Source organism: Coturnix japonica, chromosome 5, assembly GCF_054131305.1.
Source record: "Coturnix japonica strain WE chromosome 5, WE-NBRP24, whole genome shotgun sequence".
NCBI classification, from domain to species: domain Eukaryota; kingdom Metazoa; phylum Chordata; class Aves; order Galliformes; family Phasianidae; genus Coturnix; species Coturnix japonica.
In genome coordinates this window covers 23,287,667-23,306,358 of record NC_140667.1, presented here as the reverse complement: position 1 = coordinate 23,306,358, position 18,692 = coordinate 23,287,667, and the positions used below count along the sequence as shown (strand labels likewise).

General features: G+C 45.2%; 2 protein-coding genes across 20 annotated transcripts in view; both read right to left on the bottom strand.

Moving 5' to 3' along the window:
- CKAP5 (cytoskeleton associated protein 5) overlaps positions 1-2,423 on the bottom strand; it is a 43,277-nt gene extending 40,854 nt beyond the window's left edge. For 7 of the 14 annotated variants that reach the window (XM_015864476.2, XM_015864479.3, XM_015864480.3 and 4 more), the window contains exon 1: positions 2,248-2,423. The gene's annotated coding sequence lies outside the window, so the exon portion shown is untranslated. Of the gene's footprint in view, positions 1-260; positions 310-2,247 lie in introns of those variants that run through there. The other 7 variants (XM_015864477.3, XM_085548703.1, XM_085548706.1 and 4 more) reach the window with 2 other exon arrangements.
- A 459-nt stretch (positions 2,424-2,882) lies between these two features.
- The window catches only part of LRP4 (LDL receptor related protein 4), a 74,539-nt gene continuing 58,729 nt past the window's right edge, over positions 2,883-18,692 (bottom strand). For 4 of the 6 annotated variants that reach the window (XM_015864521.3, XM_015864522.3, XM_085548710.1 and 1 more), the window contains 19 exons: positions 17,760-17,961; positions 17,247-17,436; positions 16,868-16,999; positions 16,232-16,372; positions 15,472-15,558; positions 15,086-15,257; positions 14,840-15,002; positions 14,376-14,601; positions 12,825-13,128; positions 12,260-12,478; positions 11,813-11,947; positions 11,524-11,632; positions 11,041-11,185; positions 10,438-10,551; positions 10,034-10,151; positions 9,338-9,405; positions 8,641-8,728; positions 7,976-8,117; positions 2,883-6,174 (listed from right to left, as the gene is read on the bottom strand). In XM_015864521.3, the coding sequence (XP_015720007.2) occupies positions 5,839-6,174; positions 7,976-8,117; positions 8,641-8,728; positions 9,338-9,405; positions 10,034-10,151; positions 10,438-10,551; positions 11,041-11,185; positions 11,524-11,632; positions 11,813-11,947; positions 12,260-12,478; positions 12,825-13,128; positions 14,376-14,601; positions 14,840-15,002; positions 15,086-15,257; positions 15,472-15,558; positions 16,232-16,372; positions 16,868-16,999; positions 17,247-17,436; positions 17,760-17,961 (3,091 nt within the window). In that variant the 3' untranslated portion in view covers positions 2,883-5,838. Of the gene's footprint in view, positions 6,175-7,351; positions 7,421-7,975; positions 8,118-8,640; positions 8,729-9,337; positions 9,406-10,033; positions 10,152-10,437; positions 10,552-11,040; positions 11,186-11,523; positions 11,633-11,812; positions 11,948-12,259; positions 12,479-12,824; positions 13,129-14,375; positions 14,602-14,839; positions 15,003-15,085; positions 15,258-15,471; positions 15,559-16,231; positions 16,373-16,867; positions 17,000-17,246; positions 17,437-17,759; positions 17,962-18,692 lie in introns of all 6 variants that reach the window. The other 2 variants (XM_085548712.1, XM_015864526.3) reach the window with 2 other exon arrangements.

The window sequence follows — 18,692 nt, the reverse complement described above, 5'->3', positions numbered from 1 at the left end:
GCCATTCAAGCTACATCGCTAAGTTGTCCATAAAGAACATCATTTCTACGTGTTTCTTTTAAAAAAGGCAGAAAAAGAGACACAATGGACCAGAGGGGAGATGGTAAGGGGGAAGAAGAGGGAATCAATTGCTGGCCACTAACCTGACAATCCCTGGTTACAGGGTCTGCATGTATTGACACCTCACAAGGGTCCTTCAAGTGCCATGTCCTGCACACTACAGCCTTCAAATCAAACCCTTCACATTCAGAGACACTTACCTCTACTCCATAAAACATATGTATGAATCCCCTGTTTGCGATGGAATCAGTGACCTACAAAGGGGGTGAACAGCAGTCTCAAAGCCGGCAGATAATTACTCAGAATAGCAAAGGAAAATAAGAAAGATTGACTGAAAAAGCTCACAACGTGCCAAGTGAATTGCAGCTGGGAATTCATCACCTGAAGAGACACGCGAGAGAAAACCAAATCTTAACATCCACTAGAAACCAGGTTTTGGAACTGCCAAGGGGGAAATGAGAGCTCACAGCTCTACCAGACATCAGGACAAGATGAGCAGCTGCACAGCCCAGGAGTTTGGAATACAGGCCCACATTACATAACTGTTATGAGGGAGAGGACAAGAGTCAGCACAGATAGAGGCCCCACAGACTAAAGTCACATATATATGACAATCAGAAATAACAGCCCTTTACCACGTAGTTGGTTCTTTTGTTTGTTTATAACAGCACAACTAGCAAATGGGAAGCCCAGCAGTGCGTGATTAACGAGTTCTTTGTGCTTCTCATATCAAGACTCATCTATTTTTGCACAATGTAACAAATAATCCTTCCCATAGCTGCTCCCTGGGTTAATAATCCATATTTTGTATTCTTTAGGATTACCTTCAATAAATGCATCTACAATAATTCATTTAGAACCAGTCTGTTTTTGTTGAGGCTGCTTTCATATATCAGTTTCTCTCTGTACCTTAAAGCTGTAACCCCATGGCAGCTGCCTAAAGGGGGCAGAGAGATGCATCTATGCATTTTAAACGGGGGAGAACTAGAAAGCCAGCAGCTGAAAGATTAGGCCAAACATGGGGAGACAGTCAAACTAAATTCTAACTTCAAGCAATTAACCGATCCAGTATTAGACAGCAAAAGCATCAGAGCCATAAGGACAGCTTTGTACATCACCGTTCTTCTTTCTGACTTAGTGCTGCCGGGGAGTATCAGTAGTGAGCAGCCTTTTGTAATACTTCAACATTTGAGTCTCAGTCAGCACCTGAGAGCACCCAGCTCCACAATTTAAGCCAACAGCCACATTCACTACAAGGCTGTAGCCATTCTTCCCCCACAACAGGAGCAATAACTGAGGAAGGCTTCCCATCGCCGGCAGCCCAGCACCCTGACATTCACATGGCTTGTTCTTGTTGGCAGAGAACAGCTTCCAATAGGATCGTACAACACCCAAAATAAGAAACAACAACAAAAAGGGGAAACCCTATGATAATTAAATCGCTGATACATGCTTAAAATTCGATAGAGAGTTACAGCACATGAGTTTAGGGGGACATGCAGCTTCTGTTGTTGTTTTTTAAATAGCAGGGATAGGGTTGGCTTGTACTGCACAGAATTCCTATCCCCTGGCACCTGCTACTCAGTGACAAAGCTCCAGATTCAGGAGGAAAACCCCCTACACAACAACCTGAAAGCTCCTGCCTGGAGCTGGATCACGAGGCTCTGACTCAGAGCCTCACAACACAGGAGGATGGTGCTGCTCCCCACTCCTGCCAGCCCCCCTTTTAAAGGGGCTCAGCAGGCAGCACGTCCAGATGAGAGACAGAGGATCCCACACCAACTCCTGAGCCTCGTGCCAGAGCCTCAGAAACGCAGACACCCTCACGGCTTTGCTTTCAGCCCGCCCTCACCTGAGGGAACGTTACCTCAGGCTGCCGTGCAAAGGAGAATCCACCTGCACGTAGCGCCTCGTTTAACAGGCTGGACGTACAGCGCAGCACAGCAGCCCCCGGCCGCTCCCCGTCCCGCACATCACTGCGAGCCCCCCATGCCGCGGTCCCCTCACGCCCCCACATCAGGCCGCGGCCTGCCCCATCAACCATCGGCCTCTCCCTGCTCGTCAAAGCGGCTCGGGGTGAAGCCCCCAGAGCAGGCCCGTTCCCGCGGGAGGCCATCACGGACCACGCCTCCGCCCCAGCCCCTCACGGGGCCGGCAGCCCGGGCCTAACGGAGAATAGAGGCCTACCCGGCAGCACGAGGGTCCGGCGAAGCGCGGCGGGCGACAGCGAAAAGGAAGCGGCCCCCGCAGCAGAACCCACACGGGGGCGGCCCTCACCTGAGCCCGGCAGGTCGGGCGACTGTCCGAGCGCTGCTCAGCGCCGTTTGAAATCGCTAACACCGCCCGCACCTCCCAGTGTCCTCGCCGCCCATTGGCAGCGGACGGCCCCGCCCCTTCCCGCAAGAGCGGGCTCGATTGGCCTGTTTGAATTGGTCAGCGGCGACGCGTGCTCCGCGCACTGCCGGGCTGGATCGGGCCTACAGCCGGCAGCGCAATGGCGGGCCGGTATCGGGGTAGGGGGGGCTTGGGGTGAGGGACACACGGTGGCGTTAAGGCAAAGGAGTGCGGATACAAGCGGCCCGAGGGGGAGGAACGGCCTGTGGGAGGCGTGGCCCCTCGGGACGGCTGTAAAGGGACGCTGTGCTGTAAAGGGCTGCTGTGCACTAAAGGGCTCTGTGCTGTGCAGTCCTTTATTCTCTCGCTTCAGTTAAAGCGACTGAAGGAATAATATGGGGCCACCGGAATGGGTGCTGTGTGTAAACAGAGCCGGGAGCTCCTCTTTCAACGGAGGAGCATGATTCACAACCAAAAGCCAGGCAGAGTGGTTAAGAAAAGCTAGATTTATATTAAATTATCGTCAACCCCTAAAATACTGAACACAGTGGTTAAATAACTCCAGAAATTCTGATGTCTCCAGTGAGTAACATTAAAACCATTACACAGGAACACGGGGAAATCACGGACGTTATCTCAGGACAGACAGGAGAGAGGTTTGCTTTGTACATAGTAAATCAGTGCTCAAGAGATCATCCTCCAGCGGCCTTTTTACATTCGTAACAGCCTAAGTGCAATGAAGGTCTTTTTCTCCGCAGAATGGGGAAACGTGGTGTACCCCCCAGGCAGCATCTTACTGGGGTTTCTCCATACTTTGAGATAAAGAAACTAATTTCTGCCCACCACACTTGGGGAGGAGAGGCTGGGGGACATTGAGTTGCTCCTTTTTTGCCATATTTGATTCCAGAAGAGAGCAGAGAGCAGCTATGAATGGTTGCTGGGCTGGAATGCGCAGTGTCCCTCCTAAGCATCAGCAGAGAATACACTACAGTGGAGATCACAAGCACCACCAGCTGTTGAAAGGACTGACTGGGTTTTCCTTTCCAGTCTGCACTTGTGACTCAGCCAGCAACTCTTTCAGCTGACTGAACCTCAAGGGACAGGAAGGGGCAGATGATTCCCTCCACCCCCCTCCCACCTCAAGAGTTTGGTGCACAAAAGGTATTTGGAGGTTAGGAGGGAGCAGGGGAGGAAACAAACAAATAACTGTTCCTCCATCCACCTGCTCACTCTCACTTCTAATGCCTCTGCCCCTGTACGTGGCTTCTGTTCAAACCGATTTGCCTACACTTGAGCCTTTGATGTCCCTGCGTGCGGCAGCCCAGACAGGCCAGGTGTGCATCAGTGATATGTGATCCTTGCTCAGCTCCCAGTCCAGTCCACGTCTCAATCCAGAAGTGCCCCCACCCAACAAAAAACAATGTTTTCCAGGCTGGAGTCAATCAAATAAATAATTAAATAAAAAAATCTAATTTAAAAAACAAAACCCCTCTGGGAGTAGGGAAGAGTTCCACATTAACACAGAATTTTCCAAGCCTTCGCTCCAGTTCATTTTCCACAGGAATATGCACCAGTCAGCCCAAGGGTGCAGTTATGAACAGAGTTTATGCCACTTTGCCAGGTTAAAATTGCAACCTCTTCCTTGCTGCAAAGCTACCTCTGGTGTAAAAAGTACAGCCAACCTGCTGGCAACCGTCACATTTTCAGGAGCCACAGGACTGTTAGTATATGAACAAGATTAGAGTTGAATAGGATTGATTTTCCTTCTTTTACTAGCTGGAAAAATACTGCACAGGAGATGCATCCTCTCTCCTGTATTCCTACTGCACGCTTTGCTCTCCTTCCACCATGGGTGGGAATGTACTTGGCTTCTTCCTAGGAAACAGAGGTCACAGTTTGCCATGGGAGATTCTTCACTGGAAAGTTCTGCTTCCAAATATCCGCCTTAACATTTAGGATTTTACCATGATAGTATCTACGTGACTCGAGGGGTTGATAAAAATCTCAGTTTTGAAGGAGTGTCCAGAGATTTTTTTTTTTTCCCACCTGAAGAAATAGATGATAGGAACCATAGGAGTATGAAAGTGTCGGTATGCCTTGAGAGAACACAAGCTCCAGCTGCTGCTGGGTTACAACTGCAAGCGTAGCACTACTTTTATCCCCTAGAGGATAAAGGCTTTGGAGGCCAGAGAATAACTGAGGCTTGCATAGCTGATGGGAAAAATGACTTTGCAAGGAGAGCTATTTAGTAGTAACACTAGAGCTTAAAGTGTCATCTCTCTGATAAACAACTATTTTCAAATAGCCCTTGTAGCTCTGTGATTATTGTCTCCTATTCTAGGTCATATGGGCTCAGCCTTGTAATAAAGCAGCTCCTAACTGTCAGCACTGAGGATTCCCCTCGGGGAAACTCATCCTAGGAATCATCTTTTTTCTCCTCATTATGGAAAAGAAAAAAAAATGTCATAAAGGCCGATAGAACTGGGACTTTGCAGAACTGGGGCCGATGGAGATTTAGCAAATTAAAAATAAAATAAAGTAAAATAAAATAAAATAAACAACAAAAAAGGCAACAGTAAAATTTAGATCTGGCTGAGATTCATTTCCTCCCAATTAATCCTCTAGAACTAAGAACATTCTTTCCTCAAGCACAGCACTCTTAATTCCTGCACTGCAGGAAGCAGTTCTGAAAGGGCCACTTGCTGAATTATTTTCTGGAGTAGAAACATTTTTCAGTGAGAAAGGGGAGAAGAGGAGCAGTGCCCACTGCCAGCAACAGACACTGTGCTCCGATCCGAGAATTCCTGAAAGTTTTTACTAGCAGATGGGAACGTAAGCAGCGATGCTCCCATGAAGTGAGTCGTTGCAACAACTGTGGTTACCCTTTTTATGCCCTGACGCTGTGCTGCTGTCTCCTTGAGCCCCAGGGTACATCCCACCTATTCCAAGACATCACTCCAAGCACAGCTGTTACAACACAAGGCTTTGAAGAGTGCTGCTACTGATGGAGTGACTAAGGGAACTTCTGCAACTAGGAGCTAGCATCATGGCAGCTGTCCTCTCTTCATGGGCATTGACTGTGAGCTGGACAGCATAGGACTTGCAGGTTGCCAGAGAACTCGCATCTGGACCAGATTCAGGCCAGAGGAGTCACTGCAAAAGTTAACACGGCAGCTTCCAAGAAAAGAGAACATATAAATAAACCACAGACAGTAAAATGAGCCAAAAGGGTCTCTGGGTTCCATCCAACCCACCCATCCTCCCTCTTCAACCACAACAGCACAGCTGGCCAAACTCCTTGCTAAAAGGCAGTCACAATCTCTGGGCCCCTCACAAGAAGGGCTAGTCTCTGGGCCCTTCCTTGCTTGCCAGGCAGAGTCCTGTCGTCTTTTGTGCAGAACAGAGGCTAGGGAGGGCTCGAGCATTTCTAAAGCAACGTGTACTTTAGACCTCGCTCTCCGTGGAGGGCTTGCGTTGGTGCTTCCAGCCTGTGTCTGGGAGTGAGCCACGCCGTTCAGGAGTGGCCGCTGCTGTGTTAACACTGCTGCACTCAGATTGTTCTTCCTGTAGCAGCTGCTCAGTTTCAGTGTCATCCAGTGAACCAGAACTAGCCTGGATAGAGACTGTGTCTGTCTTCATGCAAACATGGTCCCTGAGGATCCCTCCTCGAGAGCTCCGAATTTGCTTAAGGTCATCCCACTCTGAATCATCACTGGATAAAAGGCATATCCCCTCCACAATCTTTATCTTCTCCTTGGTGTAGCCGTGATCAGGACCAGTCTAAGGAGCAGAGAGATGAATGAAAAAATAATACATCAGTGGAAAAATAAGCAAAGCAGAGCTGGAACAATGACAATGAAGCAGACAAAAGGCTAGACCTCCATGTAAACAGCCACTGGCTCTGGCTGTCACACTGTCACAATGACAGATTCCATTCTAAGTTTCACCTCAGTTCTTCATTCTCTCCTAGACTTAGATCCTCCCTGCAAGAGCTCTCATTCCAAACTCCAGGAACCTCCAAATTGCGGAATGGAAATGAGAATGATCTGTCTCTTCTAATTCAGCTACATACAACACCTGACAGCAGGGACCAAAAACAACACTAAGCCTAAAAAGGAGTTAAATAAAAACAAGCATAAATACCCCAACCAAAATAAATAAATAAAAGAAGAAGAAAAAAAAAAAAGCAAAAAAGCAAACAAACCCAACCCCATGCAAAGCAGGAACAGCTGGAAGGCTTCATGGTGAAAGTAGGGAGGGTTAGGGAATTGATTTGTCTGCAATATCTTTATGTCTGAGTCATTCTAGATTCACCTCTTAGTAAAGCACAGTCGGAATACCACTGCTAAGTCCCACAGTGATAAAGGGGAAGAAGATTATAGGGAAACAATGGAAATCATTAGAGGCTAGCAGGACCCCACTGAGATTCAAGTAATGAAACCTGCCTTATTTGGCTCACAGACATATAGGAGCATTAGAACATCTAATATAAACTCAGGGAAGAAAGTGAAGAGAGAATACACCTGGGTTTATCTGAGAGCAACAGAATTAAAGAGAATCACAGAAAAGATTTAGATTCCCAGAAAAATCATCCTGTGTTATCCGTTGTAGACACGGCTAAAACTGCAGGAACGTTTGGGAAATCTATGGGATACTACCTCTGAAAAAAAAAGCGAGGAAAAACTCTCCTCTGCATAAGCCTTGCCACAATGCCTGCTTGCGGAGCTAAGTAACCTAACAGGCTGTCATAAATACTTGTACAGAAATTATCTTCTTCAGATCTCACCTACTATGTAACCAAAGCCAAGACCATAGAAAATGACCTCAGCTTCCTTGGCAGACTGTAAGGACATAAAAGCTGATGGAAAAACATGAAAGAGCAATTAGTACGGGACAGCTACACAGCAAAGCTTGAGTGAGGGAGGCAGGATCAAACACATGCACAGAATAGTGATACCTGACATGAGGATGTAGATGGAAATCAGAAGAGGGAAGATGAAAAACTATCTGAGTGGTAAGAAACCTTCTGAGGAAGAAAAAAAAAGGAGAAACTAAGTGCTGCAAGACAGTGTATTAAACCCTCTCCATCACGCCACACACACAAGGTGGACCTCTACAGGGTCTGTAATGTGCCTTATTTATTAAAGGTTCCATATCTTTCCCTGTCCCACCCCTTCTATGCTGCATATAGCCAGGAGTCATGTTCTTATTAACAAATCCTTTCTGGCTGCCTGGATCTCCTCCTGACTGTTGCCTTAAGGTTGCTCTGGGGAGTCACCAACTGGGACTGTGTCCTGGGAACACAATTCTCTTTGATGCCTGTATTTCATTAGCACTGAGTGCTGGTTACTGAAGTACAACACATCGTGGAAGTGGGAAAGAAACACAAGACCAGTCACTGCAGCTCTGGAGAAGTACTGCAGATTGATGCAAAAAAGTCTAATTGAGTAATTTACTAAAGCTGTTCTTCCATTTTCTAAAGGGTAAATTCTAACAAGCTGCAACATTATCACATATGAAGGCCTAAAATACTTAACAGCAGCTTGAATTGGGTTCCCGGGTCCTTAGTAGCAGCTCTTACCTCTTTTTTATAGCATAACTGGTTGTACATTGTTGGCTTGGGAACTGTTTCAATCTTCACCTCCTGGGTAGATGTCCGATATGAGGGATTACTGTAGGTCAGGTTCCCTAGGCCAGGGTCCGTGAACTTGGATTTATTATGCCTAGAGGAAGAGAGGTGTTAGAAAAAAGACAGAGTCCCACTGCCAGGATACAAAGTTCCTGAGTGGAAAGCTCCAGCAATCTTCACTGCCCTACAAAGCCAGAGAGACTGCTGGTTTCACTATACCCTTTAGCTACCAGTATACTCACTACCTATCAATTGAGTAAGGTACTGCCATGTAACCACAAAAGCTATACTGACAATAACTGGAGAGGCTACCTGGCAGAGAACATGTGAGCTCAAACATGTACTGAGATATGAATTACCACACATCCCTTCCCTTAAACCTAAGCTCTCTGCAGAAAATTTAGCTAATAGGGCTTCAAAAATACATGGTAGGTGCATGTCCAACACTTCAAAGGGACAGGAAGCAAACCGTGCTAATCAATTCATCAAGCACCACTTCCAAATGAGAACAAATGGATTGAAAATGACAAAGAAAGACAAAGTGTTCTTTAGTAGTTTTCTGCTCCTTAGGAAACTAGATTTTACTGTAGTCCAAGAGAGGGGAAAATATCACTCACCTATATATGATTAAAGAAGCAATAAGCAGCAAAATGAACAAGATGCTGAGAAGGCCTCCGATGATGTAGCTAACATGCAGTCCCTCACCTGAAAGCGAACAGCAAATGTATGTTATACACTCTCCTTAACTTCCACTGGATAACACTGACTTCAGCATAACACCTCATATAGAATTATAAAAACCATACAGAAGTATGTGAAGCAAAATGTCAGCATGCTGAGCTTTAGCAAAGGCTTTGGTTTGGTGTGACATGAACTAAACCTTTCTTCTCACCCATGTCCCAGCAAACCAGGAGCATCAAGAAGCTTGTAAAGCTGTTGAATAAAGATGAGATGGATTTCCTTGCTGACAGGTTACTCTTGAAGGGGGAAAACATTACCCTAACTACCACCCTCAGCTAAACACAAAGAGAATGGTGAGGGGAGTTAGCATTAGTAGTGAGAGCCCAGTGGATGACATAGGGGATCAAAATAGAAAACAGTATTATTTCAAATGATACCTCAGTGTGAAAAGCTCCCATATAAGGCTAGTGAATGTTTATGGCTGATGTTCATTTTCAGATACACTTTGCTCAGGAGGCATTGGAGAAATTCAAGTTTGATTTTCAGAAGTTTTAGTTTCAAACACTGTGGACTGAATGCTCTGGACACATCTGGAAGAATACTGGTATAGAAGAGTAAAGACAAGGAACTCACCCATTGTTGCCAACACTGCCTCATTGGCATGAGTACACAAGCCTCGTCTAGCATCCTTGTCAGAGCAGCTGAATAACAAAAAGACACAATTAGAATCACTGAACAACCCAAGTTGGTAGAAACCCACGAGGATCATTGAGCCCAACTCCTGGAGTACTCAGTTACTGAAAGTAGTACCAAAGGTACCAAAAGACAGAATGGATCAGGCCAGCACAGAAATCCCTTACACTTCCAATTCAACAACAAAAGCCTTCCTTTTTCTTTGCCAGTATGTATATTTTTCCTCTGGGCAGCAGGAATAGCAAGCTGTAGGGAATTTGCAGAATAAAAGACCCTCTCTTAACTACCTGCACTGTAGCTTAAACATTAGAGATGCAAGGGTTCTATTCTGTCCCCAGATGAGCTGCCCTGTGTCCAGGCCAGAACCACTTGCCCAGTTGCCCAGGTCAGGTCTGAGTGTCCAAGTAAACTAATGCAACAGACTGCTGCCTCCTCTAATTTTAAGAACTTAGGAGTTGATAAATAAATCAGATGAATGGCATGGACTCAGGAGGATTCTAATTCTTCGCTGTGTCCATTATGTCTGGAGCGGGAATAATCTCTTTTGGGTATGGACAGCTAGAGATGGCTTGAATGTTGAATCCTGCACAAAAAATGACTTTCATATCCCAATTCCAAGAGAACAAGAGTACTTACTTTCCTTCCTCTTCTTCCAGAGATGTAAGAGGCTTGGTTGTTGAGGTACCTATTCTGCCAGGTGGTGTCTGACTTTTCTCGCTGGTGATTTCAGGACCAAAGGGCACCGCACCAGGAACTAAGACAACACAGAAAAATAAATAAGACCCCAAGTTTGTAGAATAGGTGATCAAGTTTGATAAGCTATGGAAAGATTCTGAAATGGAAAGCTTACATAAAAATTTGTATCAGCAGCTTTCCCGTTCCAAGCTCAACCGATCAGCATAAAGGACAGAAGAAAGCTCTGCTGCTCACAACAGTCTTACTTGAAGTATAAGGCTTGCAGATCAATGAATGAGCAATGCATAACTAGTGGCAATGGCTCATGTGGAAGCCAGTACTCACATGGTGCTTACAAAACTCACCAGTAGAACAGGGTCTCCCATCTGGCTCATCTGGGCATGCACAGACAAAGTCAGAAGCTCTGGCAAAGCAGAGATGAGTGCAGCCTCCATTGTTCACTCCACAAGCGTTAGTGCCTGGAAGAAAGAAGGCATTTTAGAAGTTCTTGCAGATATCTAGGTAGGAGCTCAGAGCAGTGACTTTTTTTCCTGCTCAGGCAGACACCTCCTAGAAATCCAGCAAATAACTATCCTCTGGTACATGCCCTACATCTGATTGCTAAGAAAGTTGTGATAACAGTAAGGCAATCTTGGTAGGAAGGCACTAGAAATCAATAGAGAGTAACCCAATCACCACAGACACCACCAAGCTTAGATTATTTTGTCTTCAACACAGTGTGAGATGAATAACACAGAAAGTGACATTTGCTGATCAAAGTTGTAAGAGAACACAGTCAAGACATACTTGACTGAAATGTCATGGTTAGAAAAAACATGCCCAGGGAAGACACATTAACAGTTTACATCCAAGGAAATTCACCAACTTCACTTGACATCTACAATAGCACAGTGGTCTTAGATTTTCCTTTTGTATCCATTTGCCCAAATGAAGATCCTCCTATTTACCTGTCTGCCTTTGAGGGGAAACCACAATGATATCCATCAGCCCTTCAACATTGGCCAGGACTGTCTCTTTGTTCCGCCCAGAATATTTGTCCACTCTCTGTATAGACTTTGTTTGCCAGTCAGTCCAATATATCCATCTGTCCTGCTACTCAGGGAAATAGCATGGAGGAAAAGAAAAAAGCAAACAAAACAGAATCATTAGGATGTTTGGCTGCATAGACACAGAATACCCATCAAAAACATCCCAGTGGCAGAAGGCCCAAAGAAAGACCTTCTCAACCCCTTATAAAAACGGTAGCTATCTACACCTTCCACATTTTCAGACAAACCTCCTCCATTAACTCCATATGAAAAGTAATCAGCTCCTCATCTGCCCTTGTTTCCCACAGACTACAACCATTGCCTGTCCCCAAACTTCACTACTGTCTAAACTCATCAACACGGCACAGAGAAAGGTGGGGGCATGGAGGGTAATCTTTTTACCTGTGTCAGAGCAAAGGGATGTGACACCTGGCTGACCAGCACTTGTCGTAGCTTCCCATTGAGATCACAACTCTCTATGCGATCAAGATGTGCATCCACCCAGTATATCCTGGAGGAACAAGGCAAGAGGTGAGCTTCCACTTATGCAGTTCCTTTTTACTCTCTAGTCATTTTCTAGCCAAGATGGATTGGACAGAACAAATTACTTCACAAAACCAAGCTAAGAAAGCTGAAGAAAATTCATTACATTTCTTAATTCCATACAGGTAGAGCAAATTATTTCACTGACCTTCTGGTGTCATAATCCAAGGTCAAGCCATTTGGCCATCCTAGGTCAGTGTTGATGAGGATTTTACGTTCAGAGCCATCCAAATTTGCCCGTTCAATTTTAGCAACGTGACCCCAATCTGTCCAGAAGAGGTACCTAATGAGATAAAAGGCAAATGCAACAAGAAAAAAACATTTTGTTCAACCTACTGAAAATTTTATTTACCAATGAAATTCTTCATTCTTCAGTTTCAAAAAAAACCTCATGTGCTCTGTAGGTTGTGACTCCCAACTATCCTTCTGTCCAATCTTAAAATCTACTGTCTGCTCAGTTTCCTCTGCTATTCAGTCAGCCCCTGGCTGTTGCCTACAGATTCACACAGCACATCTGTTTTTCCACTCACATTGTCCCCCTCCAACCGGCCTTTGTACAACCCTTCTCCCTGTCCCACCAAAACCCCATACCTACCCCTTCTTGGGAAAGACAGCTATGGCTCGGGGCTCATCCAGACTATTGTTGATCAGCACTTTCCTAGAACTCCCATCCAGTCTAGCTACTTCTACAGTATTGCGTCCTGTGTCTGTCCAGTAGAGGTTCCTAGCAACCCAGTCCACTGCCAGACCATCGGTAGTCTTCAGGCCCTGACCAATAACAGTTTCCATGTTGCTGCCATTCAGATCAGACCGCCTGGATGGAAATAAAAGACAAGTGGATGATAGTGAGGAATGGATAGTTCCCGATAGCAATCACACAAAAAAGTCTCCCTAAACCACAGGGCCACTTCTTACTGCTACCTCCCAAATATCTTTTTCCCCATAATCTCCTGGAGGTTAAATACACCTTCAGCATTTAGTTCAGCAATACACATGATGCTGTGTGCCACAGACTAGGTGTGAACAGTGGTATACTGACAGCATCTCACAGTCCCCTCAACTTAATGGCACACTCCATAGCTTGCTGTGGCACAGCCAGCACACACAGCACACATAGCTAGGCGACCTGGGCAGTGGCCAAGTAGATCATTGGCACTCACCTGATGACATCAAGAAAAACATCTGTGTAGTAAATCTTGCCATCCACACTGTCATAGTCCAAAGAAATGACATTGTTCAGCTCAGGGACTGGGATGTGCACATCTGTGTGGTCACTGGTATCCAGTGAGATACGACGAATGGAAGCACGGCTAGAGAAAAGTAGGTAGGTCTCTGGAGAAGAGTCACATGTCTGCTCATCTCTCTTCAGCTGGATGCCAGTGGGGCAGGCACAGGAGAATCCAGTGGGGTGAGGCAAGCAGAGGTGGGAGCAGCCACCATTACGAACTCCACATTTATTAAAGCCTTAGGAAGCAGAGAAAGCACAGTTTTAGGATCAATATGGTACCAAGAGACCAATGCTCTATTTTAAAGGCTACATACATGCACAACCTGCTAGCAGTTCAGTTCATCCTAACTGTAGCCTCTATGACAATCTACAGCTCTTCATAATTTTCCCTTGGAAAAAGAATCGGCCAAATGCTGATAGATTCACAGAATTGCAGCTGAACTTTATTATAGCTGGAAAAAAATAATGCTGAGTGAAAGATCCCACCCTGTGAAGAGCAGCATGACAATGCACCAGAGGCCAGGCTGACAAAGAAGCTTCTGTTTCAAGTTAGCCGCACATAGTGGCAAATAAACAAAGGCATCAGAGAAGCCTGTTGCAAGTGTTTGACGTATTAGGGTCATGTCTTAGGGTTTTGTTGTGTGTTTTGTTTTTTTTTAATTGAAAAGCCAGCACATATTTATTTGGAGTGGATAAGCACAGAAGATGCAGGGAGTCGGAGGAGAAGCCCAAAAGGAGCAGAGGAGGGGAAACATTACCAGGACATACGATGGTTGGAGCATCTATTAGCCTGAAGTTATATAGTAAAGTTATACTTTCAAGAGCAACATTCTACTATTAGCAGCCACAGTAGAAGTATGCACTGGGGAAATTCCACTGAAATAAAGCAACAACTCAGACTCGAGAGCAAGGAGGCAAGATGAGGTTGTATAGGATCCCCAAAGAGTAACATAAGGAAGCTATCCCTAGCACAGAATAGTTTGAAAGCATGATATATTAATATCAGCTAAAGAAGCATTGATTCTGTAGAACAAAGAAGATGAAGCCTACAATAGCTGGGCAAAAAAATTACTAGAACTAAAGTTTCAACGAGCTAAAGAGGAATGAGCATCTTCTGAAGTTAAAAAAGAGACATTCCACTGCCAGTAGACCCAGGTGAAGCATAACATGGCATGACTCATTCAGTCCTCTTTAAAAAAGGCCCTGATGTGTGTGAGAATGAGTCTGTCAGTACAATCCAGTGTAGGAAATGAAATGAAGGGGAAGAAACGAGTGCAGTAAGAAGTAAACAACAGAGCTATGGAGCTGGATAAACAGGGAAAAGTTTAAAAATAGTTACACAAGAGAGAAGAAGAAAAGAAAAACTGATTCTGGTGCTCTACTTCTATCACTCATGCTTCCTCAAAGGATTCAGTGACAGATTTCAAGGGCTACTGTCACCACTATGAGACACTACTCATTTGGGAGCAGTCTAGCAACTCACCTAGGGGCCGTGCCCTATCAACAGCTTGAATGTCCATGAGGCCAGGCAGGTTTGCCCTCACCAGGATGACATTGGCACCACTGTCCTTGTCAGCCCTGTGAATGCTGCGAGTTTGCCAGTCAGTCCAATAGATGTAAGAGTCCAGCAAAGTGAGGCCATAGGGGTGTTGCACTGGGGACAGCAGGGTGCGGCGGTTAGCACCATTGAGATCTGCAGCCTCGATACGCTGAAGGAAGAAGCAAGAACATCAGCCCCACACACAAAATACTTATGATAAACAATGACTATAACAAGTGGCAACCAGAGCCTGAACTAGAGATATTCCTCTCCACCCTCCCAGAGGCCAAGCTCTCAGAAAAGCTTATATTCCCCTTATTCTTTCCACAGCTCACACAAGAGTTTCAAAACAGTCTCCAGGCTACCACAAATCCAATGACAAACAATGCTGAAGAAGAGAATCAGACCTCAGTGTGTGCATCAGCCCAGAGCAGCTGGGACCCAGCCTTATCCACTGCCAGTCCATTGGGCCAGCCCAGGTTGTTGCTGATCAAAACCACACGTCCTGAGCCATCCATCCCAGAGCGTTCCAGCTTGGCATTCTCACCCCAGTCTGTCCAGTACATATACCTAAGGAAAAGCAGCAAGTGTTATGGAAACAGAGGTCAGAAGTTGTGTTCCAACCCATAGACAATCTTCCTGACAACACTAACCCCATCTCGTGGTATAAGGCTATTGCCCGTGGGCTGTCCAGATTCTGCCAGACCAAGACTTTCCTCATGGAGCCATCAAGATTGCCCACTTCAATACGGTTTGTTCCTGTATCTGTCCAATATATCTTTCTGCCAATAGCATCCACAGCCAGCCCATCTGTAGTCAACAGACCTGAGAAAACACAAAGGTGTATCAATCACTTCTCATTCTCCCAGCTTAGTCAGGAACTTCCAATGTTGCCTTTGTGCACCTCATCAAGATGCTTTAGGCTTTGCTTCCCCTTCCACCAAAAACTTAAAGAGATTGCTCCACCAGGAGACCAGAGAATCTCTTCTCTCTTTTCACACTGCACCTCTTTTGTCAAGAGGACAAAAATCAGTCTTACCTGTGGTGATGATGTCCTCAAATTTGGAGCCATCAAGGGCAGCCCGGCTTATTTTTCGCAGTGTGCTGTCTGACCAATAAACCTTTCCTGGGTTGAATAAGAGAAACTTAAATAAATCACCAAAACTCTTAACATCCAGACCCAGATGTCTGACTACCAGCTAGGCAATTCAAGACAGATGTGACTGCACAGAAATAACAGCAGCACAAGGCTGTTCAGCCAGAGTGCAAAATTATGTTCCACTCATTCCCAAAAGGTGTGTACGTGCTGGCTATTAGAATAGATTTCTGCTATTCTAATAAGGTTAGCTTTGCAAAAGGTAAGGGAACGTACAACACTTTTTAAGCTAGTAGTAGAGACCCACATTTTATTTCTCAGAATTTCCCAGAGGAGAGCAATCAGACCTTGCTACACAACAGGTTTACATCAACACAGCATCAGATTCTAGTATAAATCAACAGTCACTGTCTCAGCTCTATTGCTGTAACACGTTTCAGCTGGTAGAAAGCTTTCTTAAATCCAAAATACACAGGGACCTCGCTCAATATAGCAGGCAGCTTTCTCCACTCAGTTGGGTTTATCCTCATATAAGGACATCCTCATCAGGAAAGGAACATTTTCACCATATAATAAAAAATGTATCTATTCAAGTTCACAACCTACAGTAAAATCTGCATCCAGATCTCTACTCAGACATTCAGATACTGAAGTCACTTATTGCCTTTCAAACAGGGAGTTGGATACACTATGAAGTTCAGACCTTCATGAGGATCCACTCCAATTGCGATGGTGTTTTTCATGGTGACATTGACTGAAACAACGACATCAGCAAAGTAGGGAATATCCAAAGAGACCATCCGTATGTCAGTCCTTCTGGCAAAGATCAGAAAGCTGGTCATTCCTGCAGAGAGTTGAAAATGAACAGCTATCAGTGAGAAAAAAGTCATGCAATTGCAGGTGTAATTTGTTGAGCATTCTGGAGCTGACATGCATCTGAGTGGAAAAGGGAAAGTCACAGATGCTTATGGGAGTCTGGGTACAAGAGATGTAATGAGTGACACAAAATGCTTCTTCAATTCCAAATTGAAGATGAGTGCACTCATAGAAGAGTTGCTTCTGGTAAAACGTGGGATCAGATTAGAGCAAAAATATGGGCAAAATGTGAGAACGGGTTTAGTTGCCAAATGCAATTTCAAGAACAATTCCTTCTGCAAAAATGCAGTATCAAATTGTTTCTTGTAGTAATTCCCTGTCACAGAGGAGGTACAGACATCAAGACTGGTTTTTCAAGGTAAAGCAGTTAAGTGCATAAAAGTGCATTCTGTTCTTTAACAAGGACGGGATCAGAATGTAGCTGTGATCCACCCTCATTGAAGATCTTACAGAGCGGACTCACCAGTGGAGCACGTCTTGCCATCAGACTGTAGGTTGATCCCAGTAGGACAGGTACAGCTATAACCTTTCGGAAGAGGTGCCAGAAGGCACAGGTGACTGCAGCCTCCATTGTTAACTTCACATGGTGTATGTACTACAGGAAAGATAACAGGAATCCATACAGCAGCAGGATGGGCACAAGAAAGGGGTCTAACAGCTACAGAAATGCATTCTAGAATGGTTTTAAATACCAGGCTGAGAGTTATTCCCATGCTCTCATATTCCACAGCTTAAGGCACTGAGGGCTGACAGATAGCTCAGCTCTTTTCAGGAGGCAGTGACACATACTCTGCAGCCTGAATAAACTCTAAGCTCAGTGTAGCTTGGGGTGAGTTCTGTACCTGGTGGCCTATGCCGGTGGAAAACATGAATATCCATAAGGTTCTCCAGATTGTCCTGCAGCGTTTCCCGTGCCTGCCCAGTCCTTCTATCTGCGCTCTGGATGCTTTTGGCCTGCCAGTCTGTCCAGTAGATTCTCTCGCCATAAAGCGTAAGTCCAAATGGGTGAGGTAGATTGCTCCCAATCAGCACCTAGTTAGATCACCCCCAGCCCCCCCAAAAAACGTTACTAAATGTCACTAAGGAAAAGAGGCTTCCCTTGCCCTTTCTCAACATCAAAATGTACAGACACAGCACAAGCAGTGATGGGGCAGTGAGAGCCCTCAAACAGAGATTCCCTCAAACACAGTTTACAACTGAAAGGGAATCTCTCTCCTGGTGAAAGCAGCTCAACATGTCTTGATTTGGAAGATTTCACTTTCAACTGGAGAGAGAGGCAGGGGCCATCAGCACTCTGTGCTCTAGGACTTGTGCCTCATGCTCCCAGACTCCCTCCTCAAAGATGTTTTCCATACCTTCCTGTTGCTGCCATCCAGACTGGCATACTCAATGGTCTTCATGCCTGCATCTGCCCAGTACAAGCGCTGTGATTCATAGTCAATGGCCAAGCCATTAGGCCACGTCAAGTTGGAGGAAATGATCACCAAGCGATTTGAAGCATCCATACCAGCGCGCTCAATTTTTGGGTTGGCTCCCCAGTCAGTCCAGTACATGAACCTGAACACAAGGCCAAGAGAGAGGTGAATATGTGAAGCCTGTCACTGCCATTACACTTGGACAGTGGCTGTAGTGAGAAGTAAGAGCCTGTTGCCTTCAGCAGCTAGCAAGAAGCAGCACCAGACTAACATCATACTCATATTCAGCCTTGGGTATTATGCCTAAAATTATACTCAAACTGATATCCTTTCCACAGCCCATGTGCTGGCCTTATTAAAACGTGGAGGAAAAATTTAAAGGTCTAATAACTAACCAATTATTTACCAGTCTTCACCATTAGCCCTTTGTACTGTTGCTGCACTGGTGTTTCAGTAACCCCCTCAAGGAAAGCATAGCATACTTCTTTCTACCCATGCAGTTCCCAGCTCCATACTATGGTAAGAAGTGAAATTTGTTGCTGTTAATCTACCCAGCATTGCTTTCCATGGTGCATTTGATCATTCAGTACTCCCACTGACACAATGCTTTGAAGCAAATAGGTCACTAATGTCACATCATGCTTAAGATCAGCCCTAATTTACCTGAGGAGGTCCTTCAGTTTCAGTTGTGGTTGATAAACAAGAGTGCTTGAGTATAAATTCAATATAGATGTGAAACAATTAAATAGAAAACATCTTGTTTGCTTAATTCACAACATTTTCTTTACCAGATCTTTAGTTGTTAGAAACATGAAAATATCTGACTGCTCTTGCAGCATGACACGCAGTTACTCCAGCTTATCTTGTTCTACT